Genomic DNA, 15,737 nt, shown 5'->3' with positions numbered 1-15,737 from the left:
TACTGAAGAATGAATAAGTAAAAAGTCCTAGTTGAAGAAGAATCACTATTTGTGATTAAAAAGAGACTAAGGGGAAAGATTCTCAGTACAAGCAAACTAACATAAATGCCCTTAATGATCGTGATTCTGTTATGCAAGTGTTGTCCGTTTGTCCCAGATCTGATTATCCTACTTTGTACATGCTGTACAAAATATTTGCTTGTCTATCTGCATCTATTGCTAGAGTAGAAAGATGTTTTTCAACAATGCGGCTTACAAAGACACGGCTGAGGTTGACAATGAAGGAGGATCGACTTAATGGCTTAGCTCACCCTGACGTTGATTGTCCTATTGATGATGTAATTATCCTATTTGACAGGAAGAAAAGGCACATAGAATTCATCATTTAAGGAAGAGAACAACGACTGTAACTTTTTTTATATCATAAGATGGCATTGTCTTGTATGTGTGTATAATCAGTTTAAACAAAACTCTCCTAAAATTTGCATGTGACTTGGATACATTTTACTACAGTAAAAGTAAAGGTAGCTGAAGATATCTTTAGTGCCCCCTCCTTGAGGTTTCTCCGTATTTGCCACTGCCACAAACCGATAACATTCACATTCAGTAAATTGAAGGACAGCTACTCCTCATGACAAATCTGACAGTTGGAACTTATTAGTCAATTCACAACAGACTTGTGCCATGTGAAAGGGGTTGAAAACCTTGCATCCAATTATTGGTCCAATGTAGGAAATATGTCCCAGACCACTGTTTATCAAGAATTGGCAGCAACACAAGCCACTGATCAACAACTACAACAGATCCTGCAGGATGACACTATCAGACTGAAGCTTCAGCAAGTATGGCCAGCAGTGGCATAGGTCAGCCTTTGTTGTGACTTATTGTGAGCTGAACCTAGATCTTACATTTCTGATGAATTACGGAAGACTGTTTTTGACAGTGTTCATGGAGTAGCCCATTGAAGTGCAAAAGTCAGCATCAAATTTATAATGGACCGCTATGTGTGGCCAAGCATTAAGAGGGATTGTGGGAGGTAGGCAAAGGTGTGCTTGGTGTACCAGAGATGTAATGTCGGTCAGCACATTCACAAACCAGTAGGAGAGTTTACGCAGATTATGGAAGGATTCGTTCATATCCATTTGTACATTGTAGGCCACTGATGGTTCAGAAGAGTAGGAGCAGTGCCAGTTGCAGATACATCAGTGTAAACAGTGGTACAAACATTCTTATGTACCTGAGTCATGTGGTTCAAATATCCTTTGCATTGTAGCTATAGGTCACCAGTTTTAATCGACATTATTTTTGGAACTAGCCAAACTGTGTGGATTCAGACATCACTGCACAATTGCCTACCACCTAGCAAATAACTGTGTGGCTGAGTAGTGGCATAGGACTTTGAAGGCTTTCGTGATGTGCAACAACACGGCATTGCTGCTGGTGTTGTGGCGCCTCAGGACTGCTTGTAAAACAGAGTTATAAGCTTCCATGGCTGAGTTAGTTTATTGGGAAGTACTAGACTGGAATTTTTTGCTGCACCACCAGAAGAAACAATGATCAATATACCACCTGTCCTGCAGTTGGTGCGTAAACATATGTCTAACCTCTACCCGACACAGGGTAAGTGGCATATCATATGCTAAATGTTCGCACATAAATATCTAGGTTCTTGCTCTCATGTACGATTATGGATGGATGCAGTATGACTGCCACTGTAACTATCATATTCTGCTCACTATATGGTATTAACAAGAGGTGAACATACAATATACACAGTAATCAATGGAAAATAGCGAACCATCTTGCTAGACAAAGCGAAACCAGCACTTGCCAGATGACAACAGAGTTTCATCAACAACAGAAAGAGATGGCACTCACACAGCCACATGGACAAGAAGTGGTGACAACATAGGATGACAGCCCACCATCTCTAACACGCAAGGTATGCGAGAGGGAGAAGGCACTGACTCCAGTGAGATATTCTAACGTGGACTGACAAATAACCTACAAGTTACCATACAGCCTCGGAGTACAACAATATTTCAGGGGGTATCTGTGGGAGTGGCCATCATGTGAGTAAGGTGCACTTAGTCCACATTGACATTTTATTCCTTGTTGGAACTTCTAAAGTTGCAGCTCATTTAGTATTTGAGAGTTGGACTATTCTTTTGTTTTATTGAATTTGATGTTTTACCTTTAATCTTGTAATTCTGATTAGAAAAATATTTCATTGTAGCGTCCTGAAGCTTATTATTTCATCTGTATGTGGAATAAGACTAAACAGGACTGCTATCCTGTGTTTATTCCGTACTTCTGCACTGTTTGTTGCATAATGTAGCTACATATTAAATAATGTGTAGCTACTATACACAGTATCCAGTATTTGACAATGAGAGAACTTAGTGACTTGCAACAAACTTTACACATAATTTCGAAACTTAATGAAACTTTTTCTTGCTAACAAGCCCTACAAAAAGATGAAAGGAAAAAAGTTTATTGGTTACTAAATTTTCGATATTCATTCAGTAGAACTGTCGCATCACGCATGACATCTTGACTTTTATATGTATTGCTTCATTGTTGTTAACTCTATTTGCAACACATCTAGCAGATGGTATCCACATATGCTACTGAATGTACCTAAAAAATTGTAACATTGTATGGCATACAGTTAAAGAGGTATGCGGGACACAGGACATGAAGAGAGGGTGAAGGAGTAGGAGATGGAGGGAGAAAGGGGGAGAGAAGGATATGGGCAGGTAGAGTGGAGAAGAGGAGATGGACATAAAAGGTGAAGAAGAGAAAAGGGTAGAGAGAGGGTGAAAAGGAGATGGACAGGGAGTGGGTGTGGAAGAGGTGGACAGAGAGAAGGGGCAGAAGGAGGTGGATGGAGAGGGGGGCAGAGGAAATGGACAGAGAAAGGGTAAAGGAGGAGATGGATTAATACAACTGAAGTAAATGCATACCAGGGCAATGCCAGATACTCAGCTATTTGTTGAATATTTCTGTCCCAGTCACAAGAAACATTTACATTACGTAAACCATTTTCTTCAAAATATTTGAGGGAAACAAGTGAATATTTTGAAAGTTTCTAGTCTTTTTGTAGAGTAGTTTTGTACCCTGCAACTGCTATCTCTTCGCCAGTTAGTAATCGGAAAATGTTGGTTGTTTTTTTACTGGTACTGTTGTAGTTGCTGAAACATCCTGGCACTTATGACCTTACCACCTTCAATTATGACAAATTAAATTTATATTCTGAATATGACCATCAAGAAGTATGAAATGTTATGCAAAATTATTTACTTGAACTCTATCTATGTTGGTATGATTATAAGAAAACTGTGGCCAGATTGTATATTTAGATTAATCTCAATTACTTTCATGGTAGTCAGGAGTGATAATAATATTATTATCTTCCATCAAACTACTTAGCTTGTAAAGTATTGTTTGGTAATTACTTGACTATGAAAAGAAATTAAATTTACTTTCATAATAATACCACTCAAAAATTTATTGGACTTCAAGAAGAATAAATGACTAGAGGTTCTAATGGCTGTGTAGTAATTATACAGGTTCTAATGGCTGTGTAGTAATTATACACAAAATGGCTTTTAAATTAATCACGAACCAAACAAAAACCTTCCGTATTTAGTTATCTCACTTGCACTGAATGAAATTCATATTTTATTTTTATCCAAAACGAATGAGTTTATTCTAATGACACAAAATATATTAATGTTCTTAATGGATATTCAGTCTAACTGTGGAAATACTACTCACATTTAGTAATACAGCTTGTAGACCTAATCCCATCCAAGATCTAATAACATAAGAATTTATGCAAGTGAGCTTTTCATACTTTTAAATGTCATTTTATAACATTCTAACAGTGTTATCTTTGCATAACTTTTATCTTAGTACTAGTTACATGATTCATGCATTGCTGTATGTCATAGATGGTGGAACCAATAAAATTAAATATTGTTTCACTCAAACATACTAGACACTGTCATTTAGTAATTAATTCCCTTGATATGGGGGAAATTTGTTGAGCCTGGCTGTGTCCCCATAGACTTGACATTCAGGAACCATCTGCAAAGAAGAATTACTATACAGTACCATCTTGAAACCAGATATGCTTATGTCCAAAAACCACAAACATTTTAAATAAAAATATTCCGATAGTACATGTTAACTGCTAACACACTGGAACCAAGTTTTATTGTAGTTCAGACTCTGTTAACAATGAGAGAAAAAGTAGTTAACTTCAGAACATATAAACCAGAGAAAAAATGTCAGTGATCACTGAAGATGCTTCGAAATAAAAGCAAAATGCATCTGTTGAAAAATCTCTTAAGTTGCAGTAAGCTTAAGCTGGAAAAAACAATAACATTGGATTGTCATTGGTTTGCCTTTACAGAAGTCTGATATCCAGCTGTCATTTGATAAAGTTGATAGAACAGGAGGTGCACTATGGAGTTGGTGCAGTTTATCGGTCCAGAAGATGTAAATACTACTTGTATGCTTGTGATTCATTTAATTTTTTAAAACATTTCATCAATAAACACATTGTTGTCTAATTTACAAATGGAGTAATAATAATGACAGTATTAGACAAGATAGTAACAACAACAAAAAACATCAAAATTATTACAATATTAATAGCTCTTACACTTTCAAAGGCAATGCTCTCTGTGACATCATCCCATACATCTTCACAATTATGAACAAGAACTGTGGTCGCTTACTTTGTCTGTAAGTATGAAACACAATTAGATGATATATTTTTGTTTCATTTCAGAGGAGAAGGATGTCTGTGACATAGAGGGATTGCTATGTCACCACATGACAGAAAAGTTATATAGGCTGAAGCCAAAATCCAGCAATGATACAAATGCTATCTATTGTCAGTGCCCCAGTGGATGTGAAGAGATTGAAATAGATGAGACATACAATAGTGTAGTAGGCAGGTAAATTTTTGTAATAATATTGTTATGTCTCAGTTGCATTCTTCACATTTTTGCTTCAACATAAATAATTTTATACTTTGTTTTATAATAAACACCAATCGCTTATTTGCTGAAATCAACTGTAAACATACATTAATTTCATGTAATATTGGGGCTGCACCTGGATGATATTGGCATCTTGCCACGAAATTTTGTACAAGAATCATTCAGCCATCTTTACCCGAAGATGGCTGAATAGTTGCCAGCCAAATATGGCAAGATGTCAACGACTTATGGCTGCAACACCGCAACCTCACAGAATACTCATTACACAGCCAAAACGTAAGGAATTGTACCTCATTAGGGGAACTCTGCTTATTATTGCACCTCAGCCTAATGTCATAACCTTATATATAACACAAAGTAGGTCCTGCCACCTGGCAGGATTAGGTTTGTCAGGTGTGTAACAGCAACTCTTCAGTATTGTGTCATCTTTAGTTGGATGTACTGCAGCGTTCAGTTTGTGTAATTTTTTAAACATTTTGTGCACAGCAAAAGTTTTTGACATTCTAAAAGCACAGTAATCAATCTTTTAAGAGGCAAGCTATTTTTAAACAGTGCAGCATAAAACAGAACCACAAATAATGTAGCTTGACAAGACATCGGCATATTCGTTTGTATTGTTAGTTATGGTAATAGACTCAGCCATAATGGAATGTTGGTTTGCTCCTAATACTGCAGCTCTATGATCATTCTAATGTCACATTGTGTGATAATAGGCTCACTTTTTTATGCATACCATTTCTGACATTTCATCACTCTATCTGTATTTGCAACAAGTTATAACATATTGTTACAGATGCCACCTAAACAGAGAAAGCAGTGGACTGAGGGAAATATGAAAAGAGCAATCATTGCAGTTAGGAATAGAGAGATGGGCCTGGGACATGCATCAAAGCAATTTGACTCTCCGAAATCAACTTGGAAAGACAAAGTCAATTCTGGATTCATTGATTTAAATAAGTTAGTGTCAGTTAAACTTGGGAGAAAACCTGTGCTTAACACTGAGCTAGAGCAATCCCTTGACAAATATTGCTTTGACATGGTGGCCAGATTTTATGGTTTAACTGCAAAAGATATGAAGAAGATGTCTTTTGATTTGGCAGAAAAAATCTTTATGAACTCCTTCTAATAAAGAGACAACTATTGCTGGCTGGCAGTGGCTCCACTCAATTATGCGGAGACACCAAGAGCTTAGTTTAAGAAAACCTCAACAAATATCAGTGAAACGTATTAGAGGATTTAGCAGGGAAAATGTTCAGCAGTTTTTGACATTTACAAACCTCTTCTACAGAAGATAAATTTTGACCCTAAGAGACTTTACAGTTGTGATGAGACAGTTCTATAGCATAAGACAGTGAACGTTTTACAATGAAAGCTAAAAGCCAAATTGGCTCTGTATCCTCAGCAGAGAGAGGATTGTTAGTAACGGCTGTTACTTGCATGAGTGCGACAAGCCACTTTATACCTCCTTTATCTGTATTTTCACGAAAAAATCAAAATCCAGAACTATTAGATGGGCATCAAATGCAAGCATGGCTGTCTAACACAAATCAGCATAGATAGAATCTGAAAGTTTCCTTAAATGATTTGAAGACCAGTTTTCAGAAAGTGTGAAACCTACCAAGGAAGACCCCAATATGCTGGTCTCAGATGGCCACCATTCACACACAAGAAACTTACATTTACTCTGGTCAGCTAGGGAAAGTGGTGTACACATAGTGAGCTTACCAACTTACTGTTCTCATGAGATGCAACCTCTTCACAGAGCATTCATGTTTCCCCCAAAAACTTACTATGCACAGGAAATAGAAAGCTGGTTGAAAAATCATACAGGTAGAGTGGTGAGTCATTTCCAGATTGCAGAGCTGTTTGATTAAGCTTACAGAAAGTCAGCCACAGTAGCTACAGCAGAACATGGTTTTAGAATAACTGGGCTGTATCTGCTGAACAGAAACATTTTCCAAGACCAAGAATTTTCAGTGGCTGATTCTACCATGTCCACTGGTCAGCAAGACAACCCACAAGACTCTGTCCATCATTCAGCAGAAAATGACAGGTATCCAGCTGAAATGAATCACATCAGACAGGAACTACTTGAGCCCCAGCCTGGACCTAGTGGCTCCCAACCACCGGTAAACAAGAGTGGTATACTCATTGTTCAAGGACAAGCCAGGTGTGAATCTTCCTCACCATCTGCAAATGACCACAGCAGTTTTCCAGTAGATATAAGTTCCTCACCACAACTGAAAGGCCAAACTGTTCATTTGAAGAGAAGTGTGTGACCAAGCTGCCCAGCAACTGTTCTGACAAGTACACCATGCAAAATGAAACTCAGTGAAGAGATTTCCAAAAAATCAAATAAACATGTTGCAAAAATTGTTTTTGCTGATAGATCAAAAAATAAATAAATAAATAAATAAACTCACTATATAACATAAAAAGGAAAAATTATGCATAGGAAGAAAACTTGTAATTAAGAAAAGGAATGTCCCACATAAGCCATTATTGGAGATATCCTCAGAATCAGATGTAGATCTTGATAAACCATTTACAGTGCCCACAGATGACAAAGGCAGTGAAAATGATTGCGTGTGTCCTTTCTGTAACCAGCTTTATTTGACTGACAGGCTCAAAGAAAAATGGATAACTTGTACTAAATGTTGGATGTTGTGTCATGAACAGTGTACTGGCTATAAAACCTTTATTTGTGATTTTTGTTTGGAAGCATAAATTCCAGCTTTGTATAATGTATGTAGTGTATGACATTTTTCTATGTGAAATTGTGTGACAGAACTGTATCTGGACATGTAAAAAAATATAATAAAATTCTAAAATGTTCAGTTAATTTATTTTCATTCCTTAATTCTATTTTAAAATTGTTGGAGCTAGTAACTCTAACATTGCACAGGGCAATATTAGGAGGACACCTGGTGCTATATTAGGAATACCTTTTTCCAAACTCCTATACGTATTTGGTGTGGTTTTTTATTTTTGATTTATTTATTAGATGAGATATTTACTTAATTATTTCAGATAAGGGACAGCAACAACCATGTTACTAAGAAATTAGCAAAGGAACTCAATAAAAGTAATAACAGCTAAATTCCCCCCCCCCCCCCCCAAAAAAAATGGTGCAATATTAGCCATAGTTCCCCTAACTGTGTCTTTTAACAATGAATTCTCTAGTAGGATATTCATTATAGATTTAAAATGCTTTTATCAGTAAAATAATTATCTAACATAATAAAGTTTTTTCTTTATTGCTTCTCATGATCTGATGCATGGGGCCATGTTAACTAATAGAAGGAATGTGACACTTGCCATCTCTCTTTACAAGTACTGGAAACCATTTTGTGAACAGAGTGTTGAGTTTATTTTTGGGTTGTACTTCCCTGCTCTGGGTCAGAATCTAGTCCTAGATTCACCTGAACTTCTGTGGAGAATCATCCAAAACTGACATTCAAGCTGGCATGTATACCAAATCAACAGTCATCAAACCAGCACACAGATTCAGCCCATGGCAGTCTCATGTCCCTATTACAATTGCTAGTGCACAATGTGTTACATCACATGAAAGGTTCTCGGACACTTATTCCTTCACAGAGCAAAATGCTTGAAGACTATACCACTGAGAGTCTTGTGGGTAAAGTTAGAAGACTGCACATTTTGAGTACTTCAGCAACAATATTTCTTTCTCTCGTGCAAATATAGAGGCCTACCGACAGCCATTCTTCCAATGTTCTCCTTCTGACAGACAAGTTTGGTGTCTGAGTCACTGTGTGTTTCTGGTGGCTTGGGGTGGAGAGGGGGGGTGTGGGGTGGGTGATGGTATGAGCAATGGATGGCAGTTGGATGAATGGATGGCTGAAGGGGGCGGAGGGGAAAAGGAAGGGTACAATGGCAGAGATACTCGATTTACCTGGTGTTTATGGAGGTTGAAGGAATGGGTATTGCCAAGCATGTCAAAAGCATCCAATGCATGATACTTGGCTTCCACAGAAAAGTAAGGGAGTGCTAAGGAGTATGTCTGCACGTGCTCTAGTGACCACCATTGGAATGTTGAGCATCATAATGTATGGAGATCTTGACTTTATCATCATGATCATGAGGATGACATAAACCTCTGATGCAAAACAAAAATATGTCTGTATATGGCCTTGAAGCCAAAAACTGGTTAACATAATAAAAGTAATACAGCGGAACTAAATTAAACTAGCATGTTTCACTTATTAAAAAAAGAACTCAAAATGAAGTACGTTCACCAAAAGACTGAGTGACAACTGACATAACACAGTTGTTATTGGTCAGCCTCTAGAGCTCTTTCCACACCATTGTATAAAGGTTGCTCAGGTATACCGCAGGGCTGCTCAGCAGAAGCTGACACAGTGTCAAGCAGGAGCAACTCTACCGCAGGGGCAAGCATGCAACCTTGATGATGTTGGAAGTCTTATGACTTCGGCTGTAATTCTGTGTTTATTTAAGATCTAATTTCTTACCCAGGGGAGTTATTACATTGCTTGCAAAGGGGATATTGTTTATTTAGGGCGTATCACTATAATTTATTATGCTTATCTCTACAATTTACAACTCAAAATGTTAGCTGGATATTTTTACAACATAGCTTTATCTTAATTAGTATAATTTATGACCCAGTGTAAATGCCACTGTCAAAACATGGCACTCTTATCTTTATCGCTATAATTTATGATATGCTGTGCCTGCCACAATCAAAACACAACACAGTTGCCATTATACTTAGGCCACCTTATTTTTATTGCTGTAACTTATTACCCAGTGCGTTATTCCACTTATCTTAATGTGTTTAATTTATGACATGGTAAATGGTCACCACACTCATAACATGACTTTTTTTTCATCATCAATCTTATGTCTGCTTGGATGTGGCCTGCCACAAAATTCCTCTTCTGTGCCAAACTCTTCATCTCAGAGTAGCACTTGCAACCTACATCCTCAATTACTTGCCGGCTGTACTCAAAATCTATGTCTTCCTCTACAGTTTTTGCCCTCTACAGCTCTCTTTAGTATCATGGAAGTCATTCCCTGATGTCTTAATAGATATCCTATCATCCTGTCCCTTCTTCTTGTCGGTGTTTGGCACACATTCCTTTCCTCTCTGATTCTGTACAGAACCTTCTCATTCCTTATTTTATCAGTCCACATAATATGTAACATTGTCTGTAGCACTGCATCTCAAATGCTTCAATGCTCTTCTGTTCTGGTTTTTCCACAGTCCATCTCTCACTATCATACAATGGTCTGCCCCGAACATACACTCTCAGAATTTATTCCTCAAATTAAGGCCTATGTTTGATACTAGTAGACTTCTCTTGGCCAGAAATGCCCTTTTTGTCAGTGCTAGTCTGCTTTTGATGTCCTCCTTTCTCCATCTGTCATTGGTTATCTGCTGCCTAGGTATCAGAATTCCTTAACTTCATCTAATTTGTGACCATCAATCCTTATGTTAAGTTTCTTGCTGTTCTCATTTCTGCTATTTCTCATTACTTTCATATTTCTTTGATTTACTCTCAATCCATATTCTGTACTCATTAGACTGTTCACTTCATTCAGCAGATCATATAATTGTTCTTCACTTTCACTCAGGATAGCAGTGTCATTAGTGAATCATGTCACTGATGTCCTTTCACCTTGAATTTTAATCCCACTTTTTATTTCCATCACTGCTTCTTCCATGTAGAGAGATTGGACAGTAGGAGTGAAAGGCTACACCTGTGTCTTAACTCTTTTTAATCTGAGCACTTCATTCTTTGTCACCCACTGTTATTATTCCCTCTTAGCCATTATACATATTGAATATTTCCCATCCTGCCTATAGCTTACCCTCATTTTTCTCACAATTTTAAATTAAAACATGCACATCATCACTGTTGATAAATATATTGCAGAAAACACACACATACAATACAAAGAAAGGTACTACCATCACACTATATTCTTTTCACAGAGATGTTTTTTTCACACTCTGCTCAAATTGCACCATAGAAGCTCATACAGAGAAGAGAAGCATACACTAGAAACCCTTGGCTTCTTTGTGCTCTGGGAATGGCGCTAAATTCAAATGATGGTCACTGCATTAAGTAACATATGTACAACAGAATACTTGGATGGAACTGGCCCTTGTTGGTAACTGTTGTCTGCCATTGCTATCACCCCATGGCAGAAGACTGGTACACATCTTCAGTACAGGGATGCAGAAGGCAAGAAGTATAATGCTCTCCTCCTTGCTACTGAAATTCCTGGAATGTTGGACAATCTCTGTGGCCTGATTGTATTGCCTTTCATGGTATCCACCTTGAGTCCTATCAAAATGAATGTGGTGATATCCTGGCTGCAAAAGCATGTTCCACAACATCTGATATGTCAATGTCTCCCCTTCTATGGTTACTCTTCTGCTCGTTCTTCTTCTTCTTCTTCTTCTTCTTCTCTCTCTCTCTCTCTCTCTCTCTCTCTCTCTCTCTCTCTCTCTCTCTCTTTTTTTTTTTTTTTTTTTTTTTTTTTTTTTTTACCACTCATTGCTTAGTACCCATCTACACATTCCCACAAATACACAGAACCCTATAAATTTCTGATTTTTTTCCAGTGGTTTGCGAGTATCCATGGCCAGTTTTAGATGATCATGTATCTTCCAGACGGGTTTGTAGATTACAGCAATGTTCCATTTTGTCAAAACTTTCCCTACACAATCAGTAATGTCCTTGATAGAAGGCAGGAAAACTGTTAAAAACGTTGGCAGGTAGAGCAAGAAACATCTGCAAACCAGAGCTGCTTGATGCAGGATTAAAACACCTTATCAGTGCAGCACTCAAGAATAGTTCTTCATCCACTGAGATAAAAAGAGTCTTAAGACGTCCACACAAAACCATAGTGATGAACAAGTGCCAATGAAATTGGAAGTTTTTCTGACTTACATTAATGATGTTGACTGTATAGGAAACATTTTGACAGAACAAAACATTGCTGTAATCTACAAACCCACTCAGAAGACACAGGATCACCTAAAACTGGCCAAGGATCCCTGCAAAATGCTGGAAATGCAAGATTTATAGGGTTCCGTGTATTTGGTAGGATGTGTACATGGGTACTAAGTAAATAGCTGTAAAAAAAAAGACTAGATGAGTACAAGGCCAGCTGTAAAATTGGAGATTGACAGATCAGCTATGGCAAAACATGAACATGTTTGCAGCCTGGAACCACAACATTCATTTTGATAGGACTGAAGAACTGGCAGCCAGAAGTGGATGCCACAAAGAGCTGTGCAGACAGGCCAGACAGATTGATAAATACTTCAGGAATTGAAGTAGGAAGGAAGAGGGCAAGAAATTAATTGACATCTTGATCCTGGTACTGATGATACGTGTAAAAGTCTTCCACCATGGGGTGATACCAACGGTAGACAACAGCAACCTTCAATGGTCTATTGTGCTTCAATATTCTAAGAATGTGACATCACACCACTATGCAGGAACACATGAAAATGGAATTTTGCTGCAGTTGTCCATGTACCCGAGGTCTAGGAATAGTGTCCTAACTCCCAGGTTGAAAACCTGCCACTGCTTAAATTTTGATTAATAATCAGCATTGGCACCAAAGACTTCCAGCATATGAAGTCACCCTCATTTGAGGACGCAGAAGGCAATGGAAGCCACTGAATTTAAGACATGTAACTTGTAGGACATGTGGCCTTTAATTGAAAAAGTGTCATGACGGTTTATCTGTTGGTAAAAGATTCCAGAATTGTCCCCCCAATTCTGATCTCTGGGAGCTGATGGTCTACAGGGGAGATGACCATGAGAAAAAAATTGAATAACCAACAAAAGCTTAATGGAAGCTTGAACATTGGTAGGGAAGCTGGAAAATCTGAAAATAGAAATGCAAAGGCTCAATTTAGAGGTAATAGGAGTCAGTAAGTGAAATTGAAAGAAGACAAGGATTTCTGGTCAGATGAGTAAAGGGTAATATCAATGGAAACAGAAAGTGGTAGAGTGGCAGTAGGTTGCATTATAAATAGGAAGTTAGGGCAGAAAGGGAGTTACTTCTAACAGTTCAGTGATAGGGTTGTTCTTATCAGAATCGACAGCAAACCAACACCAACAATGATATTCAGGTATACATGCTGACATCGCAACCTGAAGATGAAGAGATAGAGAAAGTATGTGAGGATATTGAAAGGGTAATACAATGCATAAAGGCAGACAAAAATCTAACAGTCATGGAGGAATGGAATGCAGTTGTAGGGGAAGGAGTAGAAAAAATGGCTACAGTAGAATATTGGTTGGGACAAGGAATGAGAGAGGAGAAAGACTAATTGAGTTGTGTAATAAATTTCAGCCTGTAATACTGAATATTCAATTCAAGAAGGTAACTGCAAAGAAACTATGGGTAACAGATGGAATACTTAAGCTGATCGATGAAAGAAGGAAGAACAAAAATCTTCGGGGAAATTCAGGAATACAGAAATACAAGTCACTGAGGAATGAAATAAATAGGAAGTGCAGGGAAGCTAAGATGAAATGGCTCCAGGAAAAATGTGAAGAAATTGAAAAAGAAATTATTGTTGGAAGGTCTGACTCACCATGTAGGAATGTCAAAACAGCCTTTGGTGAAATTAAAAGCAAGTGTGGTAATGTTTAGAGTGCAACAATAATTCCACTGTTAAATGCAGAGGAGAGAGTGGACAGGTGGAAAGAATACATTGAAGGCCTCTATGAGGGGGAGGACTTCCCTGATGTCATAAAAGACGAAACAGGAGTCAATTTCGAAGAGATAGGGGATTCAGTATTGGAATCAGAATTTAAAATAGCTTTGGAGGACTTAAGATCAAATGAGGAAGAAGGGATGGATAACATTCCATCAGAATTTCTAAAATCAATGGGGAAAGTGACAATAGAATGACTATTCATGTTGGTGTGTAGAATGTATGAGTCTGGCAACACACCATCTGACTTTCAGAAAAATATCATCCACACAATTCTGAAGTCTGCAAGAACTGACAAGTATGAGGATTATTGCACAATCAGCTTAATTTCATGCATCCAAGTTGCTGACAAGAATTATATACAGAAGAATGGAAAAGAAAATTGAGGATGTGTTAGATGACTATCAATTTTGCTTTAGGAAAGGTAAAGGCACCAGAGAGGCAACTCTGACTTTTTGGTTGATAATGGATTCTAGACTAAAGAAAAATCGAGGCACATTCATAGTATTTGTTGATCTGGGAAACACATTTGACAAGGTAAAATGGTGCAAGATGTTTGAAATTCTGAGAAAAATAGTGGTAAGCTGTATGAGAGACATGTAATATACCGGTACATATGTGCAAGAACCAAGAGGGAATAATAGTGGGTGGACAACCAAAACTGAAGTGCTTGGATTAAAATGGGTGTAAGACAGGAATGTAGTCTTTTTCTCCTACTGTTCAATCTATACATCGAAGAAGCAATGACAGAAATAAAAGGAAGATTCAAGGGTGGGATTAAAATTCAAGGTGAAAGGATATCAATGATATGATTTGCTGATTTCATTCCTAGCTTGAGTGAAAGTGAAGAAGAATTACGTGATTTGCTGAATGGAATGAACAGTCTAATGAGTACATAATATGGACTGAGAGCAAATCAAAGAAAGATGAAAGTAATGAGGAGTAGCAAAAGTGAGAACACTGAGAAACTTAAAATCAGGACTGATGATCACAAAGTAGATGAAGTTAAGCAATTCTATTACCTAAGCAGCAAAGTAACCAATGACAGATGAAGCAAGGAGAGCATCAAAAGCAGACTAGCACTGGCAAAAAGGGCATTCCTGGCCAAGAGAGGTCTATTGGTATCAAACATAGACCTTAAATGACGAAGAAATTTCTAAAAATGTATCTCTGGAGCACAGCATTGTATGCTAGTGAAACATGGACTGTGGAAAAACTGGAACAGAAGAGAATCAAAACATTTGAGATGTAGTGCTACAGATGAATGTTGAAAATTAGGTGGATTGATAAAGTAAGGAAGGAGGATGTACTGTGCAGAAATGGACAGGAAAGGAATATGTGGAAAATGCTGATAAGGAAAAGGATGATAGGACATCTTTTAAGACAGCAGAGAATGACTTCCATGGTACCAAAGTGAGCTGTAGAAAGCAAAAACTGTAGAGAAAGGCATATTGGAATGCATCCAGCAAATAATTGAGGATGTATGTTGCATGTACTACTCCAAGATGAAGAGGTTGGCATGGGAGAGATGGGCTGCATCAAAACACAAAAAAAAGAGAAAGAGAGAGAAATAAAAAGAAGGAGTGAGCCTGGGTGTGAATCAGACACTCAAAGAAGCTAAAACGTGGATAAACCATTCAGTTTTAATGTGAAAGCCATCTGACTACGGCATAATAGCCCAGAATGGTGTAATAATTGTGACATTACTAGCAGTAAAAGTACAAGCTTTCATCAAGTTTTGTTAAATGAAACTGATTTTTTTATGTAAAGTGTCACTTCTAAAGAAATTTTGTGATAGTCAATAAAGCAAGGAATTAAGGTTAAACGATATTATAATGAAGAAGTACTTAATGAAGTAAAGATACATTAATGAAGTGAAATGATGTAATGAAGTATGTGAAGCAACAAGGTACTGATAAGATGTGTGGAGCAGTAAGGAAATCGGTAATGAGGTAATAATGACAAGTATGAAAAGTATTGTGTAGGACAGC

The 15,737-nt window shown here is 37.6% G+C and overlaps 1 protein-coding gene across 1 annotated transcript in view; it reads left to right on the top strand.

The window, feature by feature from the left end:
* Positions 1-15,737, top strand: part of LOC126199539 (sodium channel protein Nach-like) — a 174,505-nt gene that overhangs the window by 120,858 nt on the left and 37,910 nt on the right. The window contains exon 5 of the mRNA XM_049936459.1: positions 4,802-4,970. Coding sequence (XP_049792416.1) covers positions 4,802-4,970 — 169 coding nt within the window. The remainder of the gene's footprint in view (positions 1-4,801; positions 4,971-15,737) is intronic.

Source organism: Schistocerca nitens, chromosome 8 (genome assembly GCF_023898315.1).
Source record: "Schistocerca nitens isolate TAMUIC-IGC-003100 chromosome 8, iqSchNite1.1, whole genome shotgun sequence".
Taxonomy (NCBI): Eukaryota; Metazoa; Arthropoda; class Insecta; order Orthoptera; family Acrididae; genus Schistocerca; species Schistocerca nitens.
This window is presented reverse-complemented; position numbering and strand designations above follow the sequence as displayed.